General features: G+C 38.7%; 1 protein-coding gene across 8 annotated transcripts in view; it reads left to right on the forward strand.

Annotated features, from left to right (window-relative positions):
• TP53BP1 (tumor protein p53 binding protein 1) overlaps nt 1-26,034 on the forward strand; it is a 70,913-nt gene that overhangs the window by 31,938 nt on the left and 12,941 nt on the right. For 6 of the 8 annotated variants that reach the window (XR_006203611.1, XR_006203609.1, XR_006203610.1 and 3 more), the window contains exons 13-19: nt 5,447-5,566; nt 6,324-6,527; nt 9,720-9,777; nt 10,763-10,855; nt 15,113-15,596; nt 19,276-19,428; nt 25,406-25,677. Coding sequence is in view for 5 of the 8 variants with exons in the window: in XM_042942215.1 (XP_042798149.1) it covers nt 5,447-5,566; nt 6,324-6,527; nt 9,720-9,777; nt 10,763-10,855; nt 15,113-15,596; nt 19,276-19,428; nt 25,406-25,677 (1,384 nt within the window). In the remaining 3 variants the exon portion in view is untranslated. Of the gene's footprint in view, nt 1-5,446; nt 5,567-5,631; nt 6,151-6,323; nt 6,528-9,719; nt 9,778-10,762; nt 10,856-15,112; nt 15,597-19,275; nt 19,429-25,405; nt 25,678-26,034 lie in introns of those variants that run through there. The other 2 variants (XM_042942216.1, XM_042942213.1) reach the window with 2 other exon arrangements.

Consider the following 26,034-nt stretch of genomic DNA (forward strand, 5'->3'; position numbering starts at 1 on the left):
AGAGTTATGGGTTCGTTCTCTTCTTTCTAAAGTCATAGCTAGTTAATAATTGAGGTGGAACTAGAACCTAGGTCTGCTGATTCTGAACTCTATGCTTTTTACTCCTGTAAGACTATGTAATATAGTTTCTCTGAATCTGACAAATTATGGCAAAGAACTATCTGAATGATCTAATATCTTGTATTGTTGAATATTTTTAAAAATTGTTTTATATCTAAATACTGTTACTGACCTAGGCTAAGAAAGCATTAGGGCCTATAAATTGTTTTAATATGGTTGCTTAGGAGTATTTTTTAATTATCTTAGCACTTGAATACAAAAGAAGCTTCTAAAACATTGGGGTATTAGTTGTATCATTTTAACATGAATTCTTGCTCCATGAATTCTTGCTTACATCATGAACTGCCCGGGCCAGCTCTTTTTTATAGTAGACACTGTGATAGTAAAAACTTACTTTACTAATCTTTTGTCTAGATTGTTGAAAATACTATTAAGTTGTTTTCTGCTTCAAGATTTTAGTTTTTGAGCCAAACAACTAAAAACAGTGAAGACAGTGGTTGGACTGTTAGAAAATTAGTCTGAAGTAAAATAAATCATTCAGAAGAGCATTGCTAGACAAGAGAAAAAATTATTCTGTACTTAAAATACAGTTGTTTAATTGCTAAAGTTTAAGAGAGATTAATTTAAATGAGAGTAGCCTAAAAAGTTAATGGTTCTTTAGTTTGGAAAGACAAAATGAAAGATACGAATTGGTTGAGTCCCAGATTTGTTAATTAGATTCCTGTATAGTAAAGTTAGAAGGGTTACTTTTGTTTTTGTTAATAGCTTTATTGATTAAAAAAAAAGTATACGTGCTTAGTTGTAAAAGTTTGAACAGTACAGGGAAGAGGAGAGAGGGAGTTGGGAGAGAAAAGGAGAGAATCACTGTTAAGTGCCTTTATATATAGATAACTTGGAGACATGAGATGTCTTCAGACATCTGTTTATGAAAACCTCTTGAAATTTGAAAAAGCAAATTTAGAAAGATGGTACTTGGAAACCAAGCCTTATTCAATATATAATATGATTTTGATAGGTTGATTATAGGAAAAATTGTGACAAGTTCAATGTCTTTAATTAAATCCATAAGAGGTAGTCTATGATGGGTTAATAATGATCAGGGAAGCTAGGTATGTTTTGTGCTCTAGCTCTAACCTCTACCGTCTTACTTTATGAATATCCTCCTAATTAGGTGTTAATGTCAGAGGCAGACTTGTAGGGTAAAGTGTTTATGCATGAAGTTATCTAGTATAGAAATTCTCAGATTTTTAAGTAGGTGGCTTTTAATCAGTTGTAAGAAATAACTGGTTTTTCTTTTGAGCACAAAAGAAGATTAAATGGGATATAGATTGTAACAAAAAGTTAGAAGTAAGGGACACATTCCTGACTTTAAAGGTTTTTTAAATATTGCTTTGGACTAATGACTTTCCTAAAATCCTTAGTAATAAAGACAAACACCCCACTCAGCTGGTTTGGTGATTGATACTAAGTTTCCTTTTGTTCATTGCTTTCTTCATAGGTTGGTATGCTGGCAAACAATAGGACAGCCCGTGATAATCTGGGATTGCAGGAAGGGATTTGATAAATTAAACAATATGTGTGATAAGTGTCAGAGAAAGAATTAAATATGTGGAAAATTCCAGTATTAAAGGGTGAAATATTATTTTGCAGGATGGTGATAACTTGATTAGTGGTGTCTTTCATGTGAGTTGAACAAAAGCAGAGAAATGGGAAAGCATTTGGAGGACATTGAATAGAGGCTTTCTGAATATGAATAATTAAAGACTAGAAATATAGGCTGCTACTAGTTAATTGAATGCTGATTAAAGAGTTAGGAATTTATCTTCTAGTGGAAACCTTGGCATTTTGACAGGAGGCTAACATATTCTAATGTTTTATAGGAATGTTACTTTGGTTGTGGTGTACAGAATGAATTGGGGCTTGGGGAAGAGGGTAGACTTCTGGCAGAGAAAATAATTGATAGGCTGTTGTAATAATCCAGGAATGAATCATTGAAGGACCAGATAAGGAGTGCAGTGTTGCTTATAAAAGTAGATTCATTTTTCTGTTGGTTGTAGTAATGCAGCTGGGTCAGTGGTGTACAAATAATTGTTCTTAAGTATTATCTAGTACTGTGCAAAGGAAACCCTGTTATGGGGAAATAATGTTCAGTAATTAATGCTTGCATATTACATTTGCATGTTACGGTATGACATAAAAGGAAGTACTTAAAGATTTCATATATAGATTTGTTGCATCCACACGACTCCTGAAACAGAATGCTACGGGCACCAGTGACAGTCACAACAAAGTTTATTACAATGAGAGGCAAGGCCGACCGATCGGGACCAACACTCTTGATAAGAGTGCGGCCCGAACAGCCAGGGGACAGAGTTTTTATAACCGATCACATCGTTTTATCATCACCTGGGAACAGAACAAAGAAACAGGTTCCAGATGAGTTAGAAACAGTTGCCTAATGAGGTGTTTACTTTAGACTTTCTGCCTCTAAGTTGCAACCAGTGGATCTCCTTGACCCTGCCTCTGATGCTCTTTTCTTTGAACTTTTGTTTCCTTAATTGGTGAAGCTTAATTTACAAGGGTATGAGGTGTAGTCTACCAGAGCAAAGCAAGGCTGTTATCTCTTAACCTTCAATGTCAACACAAAGCTGTTATTTTTCAAGCTAAGCATTAGCTCTACACTACAATTTAACCCTTACAGATTTTCTTTCTTAAGTTTATTTTTGGAAGAGAGAAAGAGAGAGGGTGCGTGTGCACACGAGCAGAGGAGAGGCAGAGAGAGAGAGAGAGAGGGGGAGAGGGAGAATCCCCAGTAGGCTCCACGCCAATTCGCAGAGCCCCATGTGGGGCTTGATCCCACTGACCATGAGGTCATGACCTGAGCTGAAATCAAGAGTCAGATGCTTACCGACTGAGCCACCCGGGCACCCCCACATAGATTTTCAAAAGTCTGCTTGGTCAGTCATAATAGGAGGGATGGTTCCTGTCAAGAGAGCAGTGCAGTGCAGGTGATTGTTCCAGGAACCAAAATTCTGTAAAATATATCTTTGCGATGTTTGATATTTTGTGAGATATTTTTTTACTTTTTAGTTTTTGTATCTCTTCTAAGTTCTTCTTTATTAACTTAAAGGACTTGCTTTTTAAGTAATTGCCAGAGAAAGAATCCTTATATACCCGACCCATTTCTCTTTTCTGTTACTATGGTGGAATTCTTTGCCATATAAGATGCGAATCTGATAGTCTTTCTCATACTCTTTACAGTTCCTTTAGCTGAGCATATATACTTTTCACCCTTTATTTCTTTTTTTCTTTTATGTATATTTATTTTGAGAGAGAGAGAGAGACAAGAGTGGGAGCCAGGGAGGGGCAGAGAGAGAGAGAGAGGGAGACCCAGAATCCAAAGCAGGCTCCAGGCTCCGAGCTGTCAGCACAGAGCCGGACGCTGGGCTCGAACCCACAAGCCGTGAGATCAAGACCTGAGCCCACTGAGCCACCCAGGCGCCCCTCACCCTTTATTTCTAAAGTTTATTTCATTTTCTCTCTTCATCCCTTCAGGTTACTAATTCATTTTCTCTCACATGTAGATGTAAGAGATGTTTTTTGTTGCTTTGTGACTGAAGAAAAAAGTATCAAAGTGCTTCATATGAAAGATAATAAAAGGTAGAAGTGGAGTGGAAAAAGATGAAAAGAGAAAAGTGTGGTATTGTGAGAAATTAACTTGGTTTTCATCCAGTGCCTGACACAGAGCTCCAAAAATCCTTGTAATTTCCTAAGTGCTAGGAATATCTTTTGCTATTCATAACAAACCCTTTCAAACACCTCTGAGTTTATGCTAATGAAGTGATTTAGGGTGGAATCCCTACATAGCCTCAGGACCCAGGCTGTTCTCTGGGAAGACCAAGTGAATAGAGGGTTGAAACTTTCAGCCCTACCCACCCTCCTGCTGGAAGGAAGGGCTGGAGATTAAAGCTCAATGAAATTGCTTGAGCAACAAGATTTAATAAGGTTCTGCCCAAAGTTGTAATGAGCCAGAGCTAGGTATCTCATCCCAGTTGCACGGGGACTGAAGCTCCTGCTCTCAGAACCCTTCTGGACCTTACCCTGTGTACTGCTTCATTTGGCTGTTCATCTGTGTCCTTTATAATAAATTGGTAAGTGAGAGTGAGTGTTTCTCCGAGTATTGTGAGCAGCTCTTGTAAGTTAGTCAAACCTGAGGGAGGAGGTTGTGGGATCCTCAAAGTATAGCCATTTGTTGAGAAACACAGATAACAACAGGGCCTTGTGATTGCTATCTGAAGTGGGGGCAGTCTTGTGGGACTGATGCCATCTCCAGGTAGATTTCTGTGTCAAAAGTGAGTGATACCAGTCATTTGCTGTTGAGAATGGATAATTGCTTGGTGGTGTTGGGATACACATTCGGCAAAATGCTTGTGAAGGAGTAGAGTCTGGGTATGCCAGGTTATAGGTATTTTGAGCCATCACAGTAAAGTAAGTACAAATTTTCAGATGTTAGGTTGAAGAGGAGCAGTCTAGCAGTTCTTTTTTTTTTTTTTTCTCCCAAACCTAGTCACTTTATTAAAAGAGATAAACAAGAAATCAGAAAATGTGATTTTTTAAAAAAAAATGTTTATTTTGTGAGAGTGTGTGTGTATGTGTGTGTGTGTGTGTACAGAAGCTGCGGAGTGGCAGAGATTGGGGAAAAGAGAGAATCCCAAGCAGGCTCCGTGCTGTCAGTGCAGAGCCTGACAAAGATCATGACCTATGCCAAAACCAAGAGTTGGACGCTTAACCGACTGAGCCACCCAGGTGCCCCCAGAAAATGTCATTTTGGCAGTTTGCTAATTCTGATTAGTAAAAACTTTGGAACCAAGACCTAGTTAAAAATAAAGGTTTATATCTTGACAAGTTGTTATGTTTATATTAATTTATTGATGACTAACCAAAATGGGTGCACTGGGAATGCTCATATATGTGGGATTTACTATTGTGCAGACATTTACATATGAATATTAGTATTATGGCCTAGAAGGAGTGTGGTCAGTTCATGTTCCTTTTGAACTCATGTTCCTTAGGGCCTCTAAACTTTGGGCTTCCTCCATTTTGTCTGTTTTCTGGTTGTCTGCTTTGTGTCAGACCTATTGTTGGCTGTAACCAGAGCACAGAAAATAATAGGAAATTGGTTGGGAGGCCTGGTGAGGCGGGTTGGGAATGTGGCTGATTTGGGGAGCAAGGGAAAAGAATAATTGAAATACTTCTTGCAGTTCTTCTCACTTTTACTTTTATTTTCTTCTTATACTTCTGTTTTGGTTTCTTTTTTTATTTATTAATTTTTAATTATTATTATTATTATTATTATTATTATTATTATTATTTTTACTCCCTCCAGAAACTCCATTTCATTTCACGTTGCCTAAGGAAGGTGATATTATCCCACCATTGACTGGTGCAACTCCACCTCTTATTGGTCACCTGAAACTGGAGCCCAAGAGACACAGTACTCCTATTGGTGAGCGACTAAAATGTAATAATATTTAAAGCAGAATTTCTGAGATACCATTCTTTATGCAAGTGATTCTTTTAGATTTGAGGAGTTGGGCCTGCCTGGTAAGGTTGGTTTTGTCTTAGAGAATAAGCTGTGATGTTTGATTCCATGAATTTGCTCCTAGAAGATACTGAGTGGTAATGAGAAGAAAGAAAGGGTGGGAGGAAGGAAGGAAGAGAATACACAGATTTTATTCTCTTACTTGCAGGACAATAGAATCTGAGTGCGAAGTAATGATACAGAGCTATTTTTATAAGGAAGGGACAGCAAATAGGGTAGAAGTACTGTTTATTCAGTACCCTGGCTATCAGTCTGCTACTTGACAGGGCAGGGAAACTTAGATCCTCCTTCCCTGAAACAGCCAGCAGTCTTCTGCATTAACCTATTTGTTTTCTCTAGTCAGTGCTGGGAGGTAACAGTCATGCCGTCTGGAGTCTCCTGCTACCTATGCCTGATGCTGGCAGATGTGGGTTGGCTGAGGGCTCATGCAGCATCCTTTGTCCAGATGCAGAAGTGGAACTGAATCCTGTTGCTCCTCTTAAGACCAGGTGTCAATACTAGTGCGTAGTTGTTGATACTGTGACAGGATCTATCCTAGGAAACCCCCCTTCAATCCTGCACAGCTGTGGAGCCAAACAGGCAAATTGGTGACCTCAAATTGTAGTTTTTCATGTTTGTATTTTAGTGTTTTTCCTTTCTTTCTCCTGCCTCCCTCTTTCAGGTATTAGCAACTATCCAGAAAGCACCATAGTAACCAGTGATGTCATGTCTGAAAGCATGGTGGAGACCAATGATCCCATACTTGGGAATGAAAAAGGAAATCCTGGGGCTGCCCCAGAAGTGGATGATAAATTGTGTCTAAGAATGAAACTGGTCACTCCTGAGACTGAGACGAGTGAAGAGTCTTTGCAGTTTAGTTTGGAAAGTAAGTTTTATTTTATGTCAATCTTGGGTAATTAGTAGCTGCAGATCATATGAGAAGTATTAGTTATCTTTCTCCTAGTTACAATGATTAATACTTTTATAATTGTATTTCCAAAGTCTTAAGTCTCACAGACTTAAGTCTTTGCTTTCAGCTGGGCACTGTCATGTTACTGAAGATGCTTCATTTTATAATCTCTGGTGCTGCTCGTTTCTCTGTATTAAACCTGCATATATAAAGTAATTGGTTTTCATGTTCAGAAACAGTTCAGAGGAGGGTAGAAAATACAGGATTGTGGATTCACACTCTAGGCTTGATTGACTATTTCTCCATCACTTGCATGTTAATGGGTATGGCTAGAATACAGAGAAGGTACAAACAAGGGAGGTTGCAAAGATCCAGATTTGGAAAGGCCTTTTACATGATGCTGAGACACTGAAGAATTGTAGGCAAGAGAATAATATCAGATTAGCTTTTTTAAAAGTATCAGTTGAGTATTAAAAACTTCATGCCTTTGTGCTTTATTCCTTGCCTTGCCTTCCCATTTCCTATTCTCCTGCCTGGAAAACTCAGACTTTGTTTAACCAGGAAGTAAGGTTATTAGTAGTGGAGATGGAGGTGAGAGGATCAGTCAGAGAGGTGAATAGTAGAATTGAGAGAACCTTGGGACCGGTTGAATATGGAAGTTAGAGGGACGGGGGAAAAATACAGAATGAATCTACATCTGAATTTAGTTTTCATGATAGCACTCCAAAGTAGATATCCTTATTTCCAGAAACAGAGGTTTTAAAGTTATATGCCTAAAGTCACAATAATTGCTAAGAGATAATGTTAGAGTTTCAGTCAGATCTGTCTGACACAAAAGTTTATAATTTTTCCACTAGGTAGTTTGTAAATGCTGTTTAATGGAGTTAGAACAGGAAGAAGTCTTATAAAAGAGATGGGAAAGGAAGCTTATGGGGAGGAGAATTACAAGAAGATAATGTCAGATGCAAAAGTGAATGTCTAATAAGGTATATCTGAAAATGTACATTGGATTTGGCCATTAGGATCCATTTGGTGACTCTAGCAAGAACTGTTCCAGTGTGGTGCTTTGGGTGGGAGCTATACTGAAGTTAATTGAGGAGTGATGGGAAGAAGAGGCAGCAAACATATTCTACTTTTGAGAAGTTTATATGAGAAAGGAAAACATACGCCACGTTAGAGAGATTTAGGATTGGAGATTTTTTTCATTTTTATGCTTAAGCATAGAGAGGCCTAAGCTTTTTATAGGCTGAGAGAAAGTCTCCAAAAGAGAGATGGGTTAAAAATGAGGGAACAGGGGAAACAGTTAATGGATCAAAACCCTGAGGGAGTTGGGAGAGGAAGCTTTCAAAAGACTATAGCAGAATGGGTGGACTTGAATAAGAAGGGCCTCTCATTCTCTGGAGACCAAAGAAATTTTAGCTAATATGCTTTGAGTACTTATGATATTCCAGGCATTTTACATGTATAGCTCATTGAATCTCACAACAAACCTGTGAAGTAAGTCCTGTTACTATCCTCATTTTATAGGTGAAGAAACTGAGGCACAGGAAGATTGAGTGCTTTTCCTAGAGTCAAACAGCTAGTAAATGGGGTAGCCTGAATTTAAAGTGTTTTTTTTGTTTAATATTTTTTAATGTTTATTTTTGAGAGAGAGAGAGAGAGAGAGAGAATGGGAGCATGAGTGGGGGAGAGGCAGTGAGGGAGACATCAAATCTGAAGCAGGCTCCAGGCTCCGAGCTGTCAGCACAGAGCCCGACGCAGGACTCGAACCCATGAACTGCGAGACCATGCATGACTTGAGCCAAGGTCAGACACTTAACTGACTGAGCCACCCAGGCACCCCAACTAAGAATCCAGGGGCGCACCTGGCTGGCTCAGTTGGAAGACCATGCGACTCTTGATCTGAGGGTTGTGAGTTTGAGCCCCATGTTGGGTGTAGAGATTACTGAAAAAAATAAACTTAAAAAAAGTAGTTTCAAGAACCAGCAGTCTGGGTCTGAATTATAGTGCTCTTCTACTTTTTCCGTGCTTATTAATTTGAATAATAGAACCTCAGTAGAAATTAAAGTATTACATGTTTCCATTTTTATTCTCTCTGAAATCAAGTGGGGCTTATCAAGAGAGTATATGGTAGCCTTGAATCTTTAGATTTGAAGTTAAAATTGGGAAGACCTTAAGTGGAGCTAACATAATGGACGGTATTATTACCTTTCCTGATAGTAGGAGTACACTATCTGGCGGTCACTGGACTCAGAGTTTTACTCATTTCATCTGCACAACAAACCTGTGAGGTTGGTTCTGGTTTATCTCTATCTTACAGATGAGGAAAGTGACTCAGAAGATGGGGTTTACTCCAAGTTGGACTACTAATGCTGGAGCCAGGGCCTGTTTCATAGCCAGGGCTCTAACCACTAAACTTCTGCCACCTTGATGGACTGTTAAGAACATTATGTTGGGTCATGAATATTTTAGAAATGTTTAAAAATATGTGTTATTTTCTCTAAGGCTGGAATAAATTTCTAAAGGAACACATTTTAATCCCTTGGCATTAGTGACATTGCTTTGAGAATATGGGATTCTTTTCAGTGTCGCTCTTAATTCTTTGCTACAGATTCTTTCTTGAAAATAAGTTTTGTTTTTCAAATATTTGTCCCAAAGGCACTTTGGGAAGAACTTGAGTACCTTCTGTGTATGGGTTCTCTTAAAACTGTGCACTGTTTAAAAGAAACAAAAACAACCAAACTGCACACTATTGAAAATTTGTATCAATTGAAAACATTTTCTTGTATAATTTATTTTACTAAAGTTTTTTTCTTTATTAAAGTTTCGTATTTTCTTACTATGTAAATTTTTTACATCCTGTGAGAAGAGAGATGAATTGGTTGAGGAGAAGTTTTAATTTTCATTTTTACATGCTAGTGTTGAGTAATTCATTATATTTCTGGACAAACTGATTAGTCTTCTGTAGGAAATTTGAAAGAAAATTGGTGCAAGTGAGGAAAAACTTGTACTGTTTAAGTGTAAGTCTTTTTATGTTCACTTATTATTCTTACTCCTTTTTGTTACTTGTTGCAATTATTAGAGCAGGTTTTCAGAGGAGGTGTTTAGGTGTGATACTAACTGAATTGTTTCTTTCTCTTTTCTCCTTTTGCTTTTGTTTTTATTCAGAGCCTGCAATTGGTGAAAGAAAAAATGGATCTACTGCAGTTGCTGAGGCTGTTGCCAGGTAACCTGAGCTGGTTGCTATTTAGAGGAGTTTAATATACAAAGCCACTCTGTTAATAAGAGGAAGATGATGTATCAATAAAGGAAAAATCTTAAAATGAAACTCAGCCTAAAGGATTTAGCCATGTATTGAATCTAACAGTAGGCTGTCTTATTAATACTTTCAGCTTTTGCTATACTTAGAACTAAGATATTTAAAGGTGTTTCCCTTTCTCTCTTTTGTTCATGTGAGTATACCCTTTTCTTTGTTTCTTTTGAGGAGACTGAGATTATTGCTGCTGTTGGTAAGGCAATAAAGGGTTTAAAGAAAAACAGCCTTAGACCTTGTTCCTTCAAGGATTCCTGACTCCGCCGCAACCTCAGGCCATTTTCTCTTCTGCCTGCCAAATTAACTGTTGTGTTGAACTGTTATTTTTGCTTTGTCATGAATGCTGTAATGCTTTGGGGATGTGTTTGACCCCATCCTGAGGCTTTAGTGGTAAGCTTTGCCATCTGGTGGCTGTGAGAGTAGAATTGTTTCATTGGTTCATGGCATGAGTCATCCAGCATGAACGTACTAGTGGCAGTTGGTGAAGTATAGGTGAGGATTCTTAAATCAGGCTTGGCAGGTACAGTAAATAGGTATAGCAGGCTAGGTGCAAGAGCACAAGGTATTAAGGATTATGGCCAACTGAATGTGTGTCCTATTTGAACACGTGCCCCTGTTCAGCTCCAGCCCGTTATTACCATGCAAGAAAGAAAACTTAGTTTTGTCAGATGCTGTTGGTTATAGTTCTCTGTCCATCTTATTTCCTGTGAATCTTCTTTAAGAGTTTTTTTATTGTGCTAATTGGAAACAAGTATGAAGAATGGCATTTTGACATAAGGTGTGGGGTTTGGGACGCAGAGCAAGGATTTTATTCCTTCTGTGCCTAAAAAAGATAATCTCCAGAGGTACTTTTCCTTTCGAAACTAACACAGTATGTTGCTTTCACTTGTTATCTTAGTCCCCAGAAGACCATGTCTTTGTTTAGCTGTGTCTGTGAAGCACAACAAGATCCTGAGGCTCGAAATCGGGATCCTCCCTCTGCACCTATCAAGTGAGCATTATTTTCATAGCCTCTTTTGAGCTGTATTTATTTGCAAAACGGTTGGTTCCAAAATCTAGAATGTATTGCTACCATTTTGTGAACTTGAGCTTACATTTTTACCTGATGGACTGTGATATATTCTGGACAGATTTATAAGTGAGATGTCAAGAGAAGTTTTATTTAATATTTTATAAAGTTTTTTGTCTTGATCTTCTTGTTCTGTCAATTTGAAATGATTCAGTCTTCATAAATTTATGAACCTATATCATTCTATATTTTTAAATTATTTTTTCTTAGTTTTAGAAATGTTTATTTTTAACAAGACTTTTTATTTTCTTCAGTTTCCCATAGGGCAAAACTGAGATGTTCAACACTCCAAATTTAAAGTTTGTCATACTTGATGGAATTAAGATTTGGAATTATGGAATTATGGATGGAATTATGATTTCTTTACTCCATAATCTTTTAGAACAGCTCTAAAACAGAAAAAAAAAGTAATAAAATTGAGTTACAAAGTATTTTTTCTCAATTAAAAAAATTTTTTTGACGTATTTATTTTTGAGAGACAGCATGAGCAGGGGAGGGGCAGAGAGACAGGGAGACACAGAATCTGAAGCAGGCTCCAGGCTCTGAGCTGTCAGCACAGAGCTTGGTGCAGGGCTCGAACCCACGAACTGTGAGGTCATGACCTGAGCTGATGTCGGATGCTTAACTGACTGAGCCACCCAGGCACCTCTTTTTCTTTATTTAAATAATGAGAGTATCTTATTTGATATGTACAATTCTTGTATTTAGTATAGGGAAATAAGTAATGGCAATGGAAATAAACTTGTATTTTCATTATGACGTTTAGTGATTTTTGTAGTTAGAGAATGTGATAATATTTTGTCAGCAGGTATATTCCTAATAGTGTTATTTGCAGCATAATTTTTATAGTCTTTATTAACATAAATATTGAAAAGAAACATATCAGTGCTTTTAGTGGCATTCTGATAATTAAATGTGAGCTTGTTGGTATTCTTGAGATTCAAATAGCCCAGGTCATATCCTTTATTGTATCAAGAAGCTTATTAGGTGAAACGCTACTTTGTGTGATTCAAAAGTGATACAGTAATGGCCTCACAATTACTAAATTTACTGAGGCATTCTACTGCCTTCCCATTTTACTAGAATATCTTAGGCCAAAGTGCTGGTGATTTTGTTTAATCTTAGTAGAACTCAGGCCTGAGAATCCAGCTGGATTTTATTTCAGTTGCTCCACAGACAGACCTACACTCAGAATATAAAGGTTAGAAGTTTAAGTATGGAGATTTATTCTTCCCTTTTTCACTTTGGGTTAATTTTATTTGGACTTTTCCTGCTAAAATTTGCTTTCTTAGCATCAGTTTCCAAATCTGGCATATAGTGACCAAGGTAGGGTTGTGTAGCTGGAACAAATGAATAGAGAGAGGTGTGGCCCTTCTTAGAGTTGACTGGATTTCTCTTGTCTTCTAAAGCTCTTTTCTAGTGCTAAAGATTCCTTCTTTATTGTTTATTGGGACATTAACATACATCTTTACAGTAGGTATTTCTCAGTTTTATTTATGTTTGAGGATTTATGAACTTGGTAAGAGTGGAGCAACACTTTCCTGCAGTATGTGTTGCAATTAAGGCTTTGCCTTTTACCTGCTGTTCTGTATATATGTATGAAAATATATGAATGTGGGGGGAAATGACTGTGATTCTAATGTCACTCATTTGACTGAGGCTAACATGAGAATGATAAGTACCAAAATCATAGGATATTCATACCTGCTATTTGATAGGAATCTGCTGAATATTGCTAGTGTTGAAATGAGACTTCTTTGGTCTTTAGAGAGAAGAGAGTTGTTCTGATTAACTCTTTGGGGAAATAAAGCAACTTAATACTTGTCAATTAAGATTTAAAAAACTGTTGGGGCACCTGGGTGTCTCAGTCAGTTAAGTATCCGACTTAAGCTCAGGTCACTATCTCCCAGCCAGTGAGTTGGAGCCCCGCATTGGGCTCTCTGCTGACAGCTCAGAGCCTAGAGCCTGCTTCAGATTCTGTCTCACCCCCCACCGCACCCCCCGCCCCTCCTCCACTCACTCTCTCTCGCCTTCAAAAATAAATAAACATTTTTTTTAAAAGTCCAAAATAAAACAAAACTTTGCTTTGGAAGTGAAATTCTATTCAGAGGTTCTACCCTAAATAAACAGCTTCTGTAAAATGTGGTAGGCTTGTTTAAGGATGGGAAACAATGGTAATTGAATTCTTCAAATGGCTAATCCTGTTCTTGTAGCTTTTGAGTAACTTTCATTGCTCAGCTGTTAATATGTTAGCTGTTTAAAAGAGTCACACATGAGTATTAAGTTCGTAGAAAAAATGAAGTCTTAATTGCTTTGTTTTACACAACTAGTATTGATTGAACATCTGCTGTGTACCTAGCCCTGAGTGGAGTACTTTTTATATATGGTTACTTACAACCTCATCACAGTAAGTGTTACTCTTGGTGGTCTTATTCTTGCCTTATCTGTATTGTATTATATATATCCTTATTCACTTGAGGTTCCTGACAGGACTCAAGCTATGACTACCAAATTTTTACCAGGCTCTCTTTGGCTAGAACTCTATTGTAAAAATCTCTTTAATCTCCTGTTCTGGTAAACTGATGTAAATAAGATAGAAATCTCAGAAACTTCTCCTTTTGTCTTTCTACTCAAGATCCGGGGTAGAGCATTTCTTAAAGAGGTCTTCATGTTTCCTTTTTTCGGCCTACCCATGTCAGCTCAGTTCTTAAGGGGTGAGAGCTTCTCCCAGATTGGAGACAGCTTTCTCTGTCTCAGTGGTAACTAGTCTTTCTCTGGGCAAAGAATACAGCAATATATGACATGGTTTCTAGATCCTTGGTCATCCTGAATGTTATCTTCTGTGGGTTTATGCCTTATAAAATAGGATACTCCAAACTGAAACAGATCCAGTTGTGGTCTTACTGTGGTCAGTTCAGAATGGATTCCTTTTATCTTTATTCTGGCTACTATGCATTTAACGGAGCCTAAAATGTGTTAGTTTCTTGTTTTGTTTGTAGTGCACTGATTCATCGAATTTGTAATTTACCAAAAAGTTAAAAGTTCATACGCATTTTCTACATGAATTTGCTACTTATACAATTAGTTTACTTCATCTGAGAGTAGATTTTTGCAGCTACTCAATGGAGAGAATATCAATAAATGTCCAGAGTACATTAAGCACTTACTGTATATTAAGCCCTGTTAGATGTTTTAAGTAGAGATGAATAAATAAGACACGATTTTTTTTTAAGTTTATTTAGAGAGAGTTGGGGAGGCAGCGAGAGAGAGGGAGATAGAGATTCTTCAGTCTGTCAGTGGAGAGCCTGATGCAGGGCTCGAACTCACAAACCACAAGATCATGGCCTGAGCTGAAATCGAGAGTCGGTTGCTCAACTGACTGATCCACCCAGGTGCTCCTAAGACATGAATTTCAAGTTCCTATGTATGTTACCTGCTCACTTGGAGTTAATCTGGGCCTTTTTGTTCTGGTTAGACATTTAAGAAAGCCCCTAGGCTCCTCAGGACTTCATAGTATCTGTTTTATAGGAGACATTAATCAAATGGTTGTGGGATAAATAAATAAATCCCTGGTGTAGCCAAATGAAAAGAAGTAGGCTATATCTTGAGAACTTTCTTAGAGGAATCAAGTCATTCTGAATTGTTAGTTGTAAGATATGCCAGTTTAGCTGGCAAAGCTCGAATCTCACCTATAACTCTATCCTGTATAGATGAAGTTTCTTTTCCTAAAATTTTTGCTTGTTGGCGGGTAGAGGTGAAGAAAAGAATCTAAAATGCTAGCAGTCATTTAAGGAATGTTAGAACCAATAAAAACCAAATGAGACATGTTGACCTAATTGATCTCTTATGAAGTAGATCCCTAAACAGCCTTCATTGACTATGACTTCAGTAATGACTTTAAATTTTTTTGTTTACCTTATTTTCCTGTGTCAAGTTTCAGAGTTCATAGCTAGTGGTGGGAATAAATTTTATGACTATTGTATCATCATGGTGATAGAGTCCTATGTACCATTATTTTCTCAAGAGTGAAATTACGTTGAGAAAGGTGATATGCTGGGTCGCCTTATTTTCTCCCTTTCCCACATTTTTCATATTGTCAAATTATGGTTCCCTTGCTAGTACACACACAAACTCACACTTGTTTACTTGACATGGTTTCTTTATATGGTTGATTTTCAGAGGGAACTCGCTCAGTTTTCCAAGTACTCAAGATGAAGAAGGAAAGGAAAGATTGGAAGGTGACCAAAGGACCAGGCAGAGTCAACAGCCCATGCAGCCCAGTTGTCCTGTCAAAGACCCTCCATCTCCTGCCTCTCGGCAGGTGGCTACACAGGGGTCATCCAGTCCTCAAGGGGAAGCATTGAAGACAGATGTGCTAGAAGGCCAGAAAGAAGGACAAAATACCAATCAGGAAAAACCTAGTAATGCCTCGATTGAAAGGCCCAGCCAAAATAACATAGGAATCCAGACCATAGAGCATTCTCTGTGGGTCCCAGAAACTGTTTCAGCAGCAACTCAGACTGTAAAGAATGTGTGTGAACAGGGGACCAGTACGGTGGACCAGAACTCTGGAAAACAAGATGCCATGGTTCAGACTGACAGGGGGAGTGGTGAGAAACCAGTCAGTGCTCCTGGGGATGATACAGAGTCGCTCCATAGCCAGGTGAGAGAACGTCTAGGGTATCTCAGGGGCCCTGTTTTGACTTTATGGATTCCCAGAGAATTTAAGTTGTGATACTTCTACCTAATGATAATTCTTAACACTTTGGTGCAGACCAGTCATTAAAAACAATTTTTCCAAGATAGAGAGATAGGGTCGTGAAAATTATGGGTAGCTATATCCAATAGATAGTCTCTTATGGAAAATGAAATAGTGCTAGAGTTTATCAAGTAGGTCTTTACTGGATGAAAAAGCCAAAAAATATAGACTGGGCCCTGATATATTCTTCTACATTTAATCTTTTTCTTCTGCTGTCAGTTTGCATCCTCCCATAAAAGCATTGGAGCTAATTGCTTCTCTCCCAAGTCTGTTTCACCAAAGTTCCCAGGAACTAAAGGAGTAGGAAGCAGAGGAGAAGAGATAGAAGAAACATGAAGGATAGTGTAGCACAGTATTGGAAACCAAGAACAGTAAGAGAAATAGAGGAAGGGGGTGTCCTCAGGCGGTGAGGACTGCACAGGCTGCAGCTAGACATAACGGGAGGAAAAGGATCAGGGGTGGTGGAAGTGAGGCTGGAGCAACAGGTTCTTGGGAATAGAGTAAGGGAGTAGGTAGTAGTAACAATCAAGTTAAGAGGTAGTGGTAGAAGTGTACGTGTTAAGAAATAAGAGGAAGTTCAATTTCGTCAGGTGGCGGTGGGTTCCATGGTAGGGAAATTTTGGAAATTACTAATAGCGGTTAAACTGCCTTTTCAGTTGCTGTGATAGATCGTCTTCACTTGGAATCTGCCTAGGAAAGCTTCATTAGTGATGTGCGTCTCATTCTAATTTTCCAACTTGTTTGTTTTATAAAAATAAAATAATATAGTTCCTCTTTATTGAACACCTACAGTGTATCAGCATTGTGCTCAAGACAACCCATGAGGTTGGTATTATTATTCCCATTTCACAGGTAAAGAAATCAAGCTGAAGAGAGGTTAAGTAACTTGCCCAAGATTTTGCCATCAGTAGGTGGCAGAACTGGAATTTGAACTCAGCATATCTGACTTCAGAATCGGTATTCTTTTCATTATGCTATGTTGCTTTTCTATTTAATAATCATGGCCTGTGTAGTCTTGTTCTGTTTATCCATGCCTCTCCAGGAACTCCAGAAATTCTGTTTATGTTATTAGCCTTTTTGATAACATGGTCTCTGAGACCTAAGACTTTATCAGTTTGTACAGATTGAAAATAGAATAGCCTTTTGAATATAGGGGTTATAGTAGATCAGACCCTATTTTGCACTTGTTTTTACCCTTAAAGTGTTGGCATTCTGCTATAAATAACTTCTCTGCCTTTATAAAAAGAATTAAACTTGATCCTAAAGATAGCAATCTCATTGAAGCCACTAGATTATATTTTCCTTACTTAACATTTTTCCTCTGTAAAGTAGGGAAATAATCCCTGCTCCTATCTCATGTTGATGAAAGCAGGAACCAGTGAGCCAGAGCAGTTAGGCCTAAGCTTTGGAGTCAGACCACTTTATCTGGAATATGCGAGGATTAAATTAGATAAAGTTCTCCACACTGGATCTGGCACATAGTAAATGTTCAATATATATTGGCTGCTGCTGCTGCTACCTACTGATTATTATTATTTTAAATACTGCTGCTACCACCAACAAAGCCACTGCTGATACTGTACTACTATTGTGTCATATGGAGTGAAATAACTTTTTAAAGAGCTAGTTGCTCCTGTTAAGAAAGGTGCTAGAAAAATCTAGGTGAATAGGTACAGTTTGACTTGGGAAAGATGAAAAGTTCTGGAGGTGGATATGGTGATGTTTGCACAACAATGTGAATGTACTTAATGTCACAAACTGTCTACTTAAAAATGGTTAAAATGGTAAATTTCATGTTACGTGTATTATACTACAATGAAAAAACAGAGATGGGGTGGGTGCGGTAACAGAAAATATAGATTGGTGTGCTGTCTTTTGAAGAATGGTTGGAAAATGAGGAATGCTTTCTGGAGGTTTTCCAGGTGTCAGTGCTTTTGTATCCCTTGCATTCTGGGTAGGACTGAGGCCAGTGGGGAGAAAAGCATAGGCAGCCTACCTTTGACATTGCTTAAAGTTTGACGTCTCTATCCAGTGGGCCTGGAGCTAGGCTTTTAATGAAGGAAAGTATGGTTTTGTTTTCATTTTCTTATCTTCCTTTTATGATGACAAGATCTTCAAGTTATTTATCTTTACAGAGACCTCTTTTCAGAAGACTATTTGAAGAGAGAGTAAGCATAGATTTCTTTTTATCTGCCCCCTTTTCCTTCTTTCCTTTCTTATTCTATCAGTCATATTTAAGTGTCTGTCTTGAAATGATCATTTGTCTGGCTGTTGTGGTGGAAAAATACAGGAAGACTTCTTGAGAAGCCTGAATACAAGGAGTGCTTTATGTATCCCTGAAACCTTTTAGACATCTGTGATCCCGGACCTGCCTGTGTGTGAGGGCAGGAGGTCCAGCTGTCATGGTTCTGATGCAGGGGCACCCTGATGATTGAGATGTGACAGACCAGTGCTCTGGCCATTCATTAGCCAGAATTATATATATAGAAGTATTTTAAGGAATTAGTGGATCTAAGTTTCCATGCTTTTTATTTATATTTATTCACATAATTTACATTTCCATTTTAGTGGATATTTTACCCCCAAGATGGAGTTGGAGTGGGAATTATTCAGGTAAATTATTGAAAGCTTTAGGTAAATTACTATCACTACCACATTGGTCAGTGAAAACCCAGGATCATCATCATTACAGTGATATATATAGTTCTTTTCAAAGACTTGAATACCTTGACACTGCTGAAAGAAAAAATCAGTCTGCTATGGGGAAATAAGGTGGGAGAAAAAAAAGTGTGCATTTTCTCCTCAGAATTACCGGTGGGGTTGAGGGGAGGGCGTGGATGCTGTTAAATGTGGTATATGTGTTATGAGAAAACATATGGATAGCAGTTGTCATGTAAACAAAAATGCAGGGCTTATTTAAGCTATTTATTTAAGCTATTACATTAATCCTTTATGATACAAGTAAATACAGAATCCTTTTACTGGGCACTAGCTTGGCTCTTAAGTTACAATCTGTTATTTGGAAGAGATTAAATATTCCGTATTTAATCCTGAGAAAAATCTGTGTATCTTGTTCTAGGCATAAAGAAACTATAGTTCTGATTTACTAAAGCAGGAAAAACACACTGCACTGAGATTAACAGATACTCTTGTTTTTATATCAAGTTTTAAAAATATGCCTTCCTTCCTTTTTTTAAAGAGATGTGGCAAGTATAAGTTTATATACTGATTGATAAGTCAGCCTCAAAATCAGAAGGATTATAATGTAAATGTACTTTTGTCGGGGGGAGGTCAGAGTTTCACTTAAATATCCTAGGTATAAGTGCTAGATGTTACAATTTTGATTGAGACAGAAATAGGTCATTTTAAGTGATAACTGATACAAACTCTTCCTAGCCTCTGGCTATATAGCTGGTCCATCCCTCTTCTTATCTGTAGGTAAATAAAAAAATAAAGCAACTGGAAAATTCCATCACACTAGATTCATGGAACCTCTGAACACTGCTTATCATGAAGCAGTTGATTTTTGATTCTGCCACTTTGCAGTGATACCTATGCTTGTGTTCTATTTTTTCTGCCACAGGGAGAGGAAGAGTTTGATATGCCTCAGCCTCCACATGGCCATGTCTTGCATCGCCACATGAGGACAATCCGTGAGGTTCGCACACTTGTCACCCGTGTCATCACAGATGTGTATTATGTGGATGGAACAGAAGTAGAAAGAAAAGTAACTGAGGTAATGCATACTTAGGTCTATGTGGCAAATTTCTTTCGGTAGAAAAAATTCCCTGGCTCTCCACTTCCACCCCTTCCCGCCTTTCTTGTGCAACTAGCTTCTTTGTTTTCCTTCATCTTGTGAGAAAGATTTAAGAATCTGGTAAGAGAGGAAAGTCTTGAATTCTGTGTTTTTCCCAACCACGAGTTTACTGTTTAACCTCTGGCCACTTATTTAACCAGTCCCATCATGGTTTCTGTTTCGTAAAGAACAGATTGATAAATCTCTGTTATGTTATAACTACATTTTATCTATTATTTTTAATTCTTGGAAACTAAAGAGGCTTAGAACTCCTTGCTTTGCTCCACATTTTCTCACTTGTTGTCACATTTGCTCATTGTGTCCTTTCTTGGTCTCCATCCACGTGTGGTTATAGACCTGTTTGTAGGAGATGCACCTTTATGTCTTAGTAGGATTCATTATGGACTCATTCCCAGTGTTGGAAAATATCAGCATTTATTCACTGTTAGATTGGACGGCATCATATGCTGACTGTTATATCTCAATACTGGCTGAAATCAGATTTTCAAGAATTAAATATGTGGCACTATCTTGGTACATATGTTAATTTCTGGGAACCCATTTTATTAATTGATGAGAGGCACAGGTACTTCCTTCCTTCCTTAGCCCTTGTTGCCATACTTAGGCACATCTTAAAAAATTTGCCAGATAGCCATACAGGAAGTTGAGACCAGGGAGAATTAAACTCTGATATATATATATAGTCTTATTAAATGGAACACATTATTGCAGTTGTTCACTAATGGGCCATTGTGGCCCTCATGTCAGAAAGCATTTGACTTTAGTTTGAGAAATTTTCTTGTGTACTTTATTGTACACCAAAATCCCAGATGTTAATTCATCTTCAATTTTTATGTTTGTGGAATTTTTTCAATATTGCTACTATTTTAGAAAAATTAGGAGATTAGCAACTTTAGAAAAACAGTTTGATTTCATGAACAGTTTTTGTAACTCTTGTAGTTTAAAATGTTATACATGTTACTGTATTATTTGATGTGGTGCTCTCAAAAGTATATTTCTGGAAACAGGCCTTTTAGATACTCTGAGGGCGGAAAAAGTTCCATGGTAATAAGTTTGAGAAATACCAAATGCTGTAAAACTTCCCGTTTCCCATGGAAATTCACAGTGCCTATTATGTTAAAGGGTCTAAGAAGTCCTTTATTAAAGATGTCTGTTTTATTGTTTAACATAGAAGTTACCAAACTTGACAACTGAACTTTATTACTTATTTATTTTTTTACATTTATTTATTTTTGAGAGACTGAGAGACACAGAGGACAAGTGGGAGAGGGGCAAAGAGAGGATGAGACATAGAATCTGAAGCAGGCTCCAGGCTCTGAGCTGTCAGCACAGAGCCTGACACGGGGCTCGAACTCACAAACTGAGATCATGACCTGAGCCAAAGTCAGATGCTTAACTGACCTAGCCACCTAGGCACCCCATCAACTGAACATTTTTTAAGATAATACTTATTATACCCCTTTGGAATATAGTTTGGGAAATATTACCATAATTAAATACAGTAATAATAGCAACTAACATTTCTGTAGTACTAACTATATGTAAGGCACTACTGTATGGACTTTAGTGATGGAACTTCTTTAATCCTCACAACTAAGCTGTGGGTTAGATACTGTTATCACATTTCTCACATGAAGAAACTGAGGATTAAGTTAAGTTAAAATAACTTGCATAAGGTTACATAGCTAATAAACAGAGGAACTGGAACTAATTCCAGGCAGTCTAGATCCAGAGCCTTTATTCCTAACCACTACATGATGCTGCTTCTCAAGAGTGAAGTGATGTGTGCAAGAAGGAAGATGCATATGGTAGTTCACATGGGATGAAACTCCTCTGAAGGGAATTTTGCTAGTTTGTCTGGATGAGGTCCAAAAAGCATTTGAGTTGGACCCTGAAGGTTTTAGATGTTGGGAGATAAGGGGAAAAAGCATTCCATACAGAAAGTCTGGTGAGTAAAGGCACAGAGACAGAAAGTAAAGAGCACACAGGTATGAAACGTTTAGTTTAGTTTTTAGTCTTTTGACCTCAGAAGACTCTAGGAACACCTTCCCTCATAGCTTGTATTCTTTGCTTATTATCTTTTTTTTTTTTTTAACGTTTATTTATTTTTGAGACAGAGACAGAGCATGAACAGGGGAGGAGAAGAGAGAGGGAGACACAGAATCGGAAGCAGGCTCCAGGCTCTGGGCCATCAGCCCAGAGCCCGACGCGGGGCTCAAACTCACGGACCGTGAGATCGTGACCTGAGCTGAAGTCGGACGCTTAACCGACTGAGCCACCCAGGCGCCCCTGTTTGCTTATTATCTTTTAGAAGTTTTATTAATGTATTTACCTGCAACTTTTTTTTTTTTTTTTTTTTTTTTTTTTTTTTTTTTTTACTATGTTCCTAGCATGGTGGCAGACCCTGGAACTAAGAAGATAAAAAGACACTGTCCCTGTTTTCTAGGAGTTTATATAGACATGCAACAAATCCAGAACTTGTTGGTTGCTGTTGTAGAGGGTGGCAAGATGTGTTAGAAAGAGGAGACTGAGCCTACCAGCTTACCTGAAGGTGGCTAAAAGACCTCACAGAAGATGTAGCTCCCAGAAGTGTGGCAGATAACACTGAGGCATGGGGAAGAAGGACATCATAGGCAGAATGAAAAGTTATGTAGACAGCGTGGCATGCTTAATGAATATTTAGAAGCTCAATATGACACAAACAGTAGGGTAGCGAATGGTAGGAAAGGATACTGTTGAGTTTGGTAAAGACCCAAAGTATGAGGGCTTTGTATACCACAGAAAAGAATTTAGATTTTTATCTTTGGTGTGATAGATGCCTTTAAAGAATTTTGGAGAAAAGAGTGACATGCTTAGATTTGCATGTTGGGAAGTTCGGATTGGCAGTGGTTTAACAGTGGACTGGTGTGGGTTGAGGCATAGTTCAGACAAGAGGTAATGAGTGTTGCATTAGGACAGTGGCAGTAGGGGTTGAGAGGAGAGACAGATGCATTAAGTACATAGAAGGTGAAATTGATAGACTGGTGAATTCCTAAATGTGGGGATACAGGGAGAGGGAGGGATTTAAACATGGTACGTGGACTTTTTCCTGTGCAGTGAGATAGAGAGTGGTACCATATGCTGAGACAGAGAATGTAAATAGGACACTGATTTGAGAGAGATTATTCAGTAAATACTTACTGAGGGTCTCTTGTGGCATGCACTGTGCTGGATTTGGAGGATATACCCAGGAAAGAAGATGGTTACAATTTCTGTCTTAATAGGGTCTCTGTAGTCTAGTGTATCACTAAAGACACACAGGAAGATAAGTAAGCAAATACGTTAAAAAGATGATAACAGGCCACCTTCGAGCCTGGATCTGTCATTACAATAGTGATGGCTTTGACTGTAGGACAGTTGCAAAGGCAGTTGTAGCTGGCTACTGTTCCTGGGGCATATTCTCCAACAGAGACACAGCCTGGAATCCCAGCCTTTTAGGCTGGCCATGCCCCTACACATTTGCTATATTCAAGTGAAGGGATTGACTTCAGTTCTGGCTCACAACACCTCCTTTAGTCAAAGGATCTCAGTAGATAGACTTGAATCTGGCTAGAGCAGGCAAGTTGGTGATAGGAGACAGAGATTTGAGAAAGTCATGTTTATCACTGATACTTTTTGGAGGTGGTACACTTTCTGGTAATGACCCTGAGGATAGATGGCTGAGGCAGAGAAAATGGTTAATGGTGGTAATTATGTCAGGAACTTGAGAGTTGCTGGATGGGTCATCTGATGGATGTAAGCCACAGAGAATAGTGACAGAAATAGGGACGGGGAGAAAAGGGAGGCTGTGAGCCAGAGGTTAAGGTTTTCATCCATGAGAGTGAGTGGGTGGGAGGATGTTGGTGAGTAACGGAAGGGGAGAGCAAAGTTTAACAAAATGGCGAATAGTGGTTTAGTAGGAGCGAGAGGTGGGAGATAGAAATGGTCTGTTGATGGCAATAGGGAGCAAAGTTGCCTCTTACCTCCAAAGTCTTTTTTTTTTAATTTAATTTATTTCATTTATTTTAGAGAAAGAGCCCATGAGTGGGGGAGAGGGGCAGAATGGGGGAGAGGGAGAGAATCTTAAGCAGACTCCACACTCAATGTGGAGTGAGGCACAATCCCACGACCCTGGAATTGTGACCTGAGCTGAAATAAGAGTTGGGCGCTAAATCAACTGAGCCACGCAGGCATCTCATATCTCCAAACTCTTGAATTGGGGTTTGGTGGAGAAAAAAAAACAGTCTCTGATAGAGCTATAGGGATTGTGAGATGCACCGGTCATATCCAGGATTTATTCGTTGAAGGCAAGGAAATGGAGAGAGGATGACACTGCGTTTTGGTTGGGTTAAATTTCAGTGTCCTTAGTATATCCAAAGGGAAGGGTTTTTTAGTTATTTGTGAGTTTGGAGCTGAGTCATTCTTATATTGTTGGTAGATAGGTAGGGATGAGTCTGGTGAGATTGTCCAGGGAAAGCACGGAAGAGTAAGAAAAGGAAGAACAGAGTCCTGCACAATACTGTGTCTAAGGGAACAGATGAAGAAAGAGGAACCTGAAAACAAGCACATATCGAAGTAGCCCTTAAAGAGGTGGAATGAGAAAAAAAAAAAAAAAGAGGTGGAATGAAAGTAAAAGTGACTTTGTAGATTCCAAAGGAGGAGATATTTTCAAGAAGGGAGTGGTTAAAATTAATCATTTAGGGGATACCTGGGTGACTCAGTCAGTTAATTGTCTGACTTCGGCTTTGGTCACGATCTGATGGTTCATGGGTTTGTGCCCCATGTTAGGTTCTGTGCTGACAGTTTAGAGCCTGGAGCCTGCTTCGGATTCTGTGTCTCCCTCTCTCTCTGCCCCTCCCCTGCTCATACTCTGTCTCTCTCTCATAAATAAACATTTAAAAAATAATAATCATTTAATTATCTTACAGCATTATTTGAGTGTGTGTGCATTGCATACTGTCTGCCCAGAGAAGCTATAAACTCTGAGGGGAGGGTCTTACACTTCTCCATATCTTCTCTGATGATATGCATGGTGATGCATGAATAGTCTAGAACAGGAAAGCAAGTGTGCTGTAATTTCTCAATCCTGTGTCCAGAGAGGACATTGTTGATTGGCCCCAGAACCTTTTCCCATAAGCCTGGGAATTAGCTTCCAAAGGCTGTTTAAAACTGAGCTCCAGTTAACCACTTACCAATCCATCAAAGTGAGCATGGGAGATAAAGTCAGTTTGATATTCCTGTCTTCTATAGATACTGCAACCTTGTACATTTTGATTATTACCTTTCTGTTTTTCATTTTTATAAACAGTAATACTATTTTTAGCCTATTTTTGCCTATAATTTTCTATTTCCTGTATCATTTATTGAAAAGTAATGTAAAATAACCTGATTTCAAAAAACATGTCATGCTACCCACTGCTGATGTACCCAGAATGGCTCCTAACCATTTGTTTTCCTTATCTAACCTTCCTTCCTCCTTACCTCTCTTCTCCCAGACAGAAAATGTCTGGGTTACAATTCTTGCTGTCTTCTCAGTAGGCAAAGGTTGTGAACTTGTCCAGTAAAGAGAAAACTTAGCTCATAATAGAGATCTCTTTGTTTCCAATCCAGTGCAACCTTTATTTATATTTTATTGGGATATAATATATTCCCTGTAGAATGCTCAGGTCTTAAATGTTCAGTGGCTCTCAACGATTAATTGTGTGTAACCACTGCTCAGAATAAGATCTAGAACAATTCCATTAATCCAGAAAGTCTCCTCCTGATGCCCACCTTTCTGAATTGAAATTTCTTGCCATCTCTAGGATTTTTTAGCCACCACATTAGCATGATGTTGTTGTGGCTTCTTTTAGCTTTTGTATCCATTTCTTCCTTGCAGGAGACTGAAGAGCCAATTGTAGAGTGTCAGGAATGTGAAACCGAAGTTTCCCCTTCACAGACGGGGGGCTCCTCAGGTGACCTGGGGGATATCAGCTCCTTCTCCTCCAAGGCATCCAGCTTACACCGCACGTCAAGTGGGACGAGTCTCTCAGCCATGCACAGCAGTGGCAGCTCAGGGAGAGGAGCCGGACCACTCAAAGGGAAAACCGGCGGGACAGAACCCGCAGATTTTGCCTTGCCCAGCTCCCGAGGAGGCCCAGGAAAACTGAGGTGCAGACAGGGTCTCCAGAGAGAGAGAGAGCTACAGCAGGGGCAGGGTTGCTGACATTTTAATATCACAGGAAAAGGGGAGTAATGGGAAATCCCCCCCCCCCCCCCATCCTCCAACTAGGAAAATTCAAATATTCTTCCTCCCCTTTTGTTCCTCTCCTGTTTGGGTTTGCATGGGAGAAAGGGTGGAGCCCTTTGAGAGCTAGACTCCTAAGAAAATGTAGAAAAACAGGTGAGGGGACTTTGAGAATGCTGGCACATGCTGCTGCCACCCCCATTTTCTGTAGCCTGTAGTGTTTTGACTGGGAGTGCAAAAAGTTTAGGGTGGTAACCTCAACCTGATACATCCCTAGCTTT

This window comes from Panthera leo, chromosome B3 (genome assembly GCF_018350215.1).
Source record: "Panthera leo isolate Ple1 chromosome B3, P.leo_Ple1_pat1.1, whole genome shotgun sequence".
NCBI lineage: Eukaryota > Metazoa > Chordata > Mammalia > Carnivora > Felidae > Panthera > Panthera leo.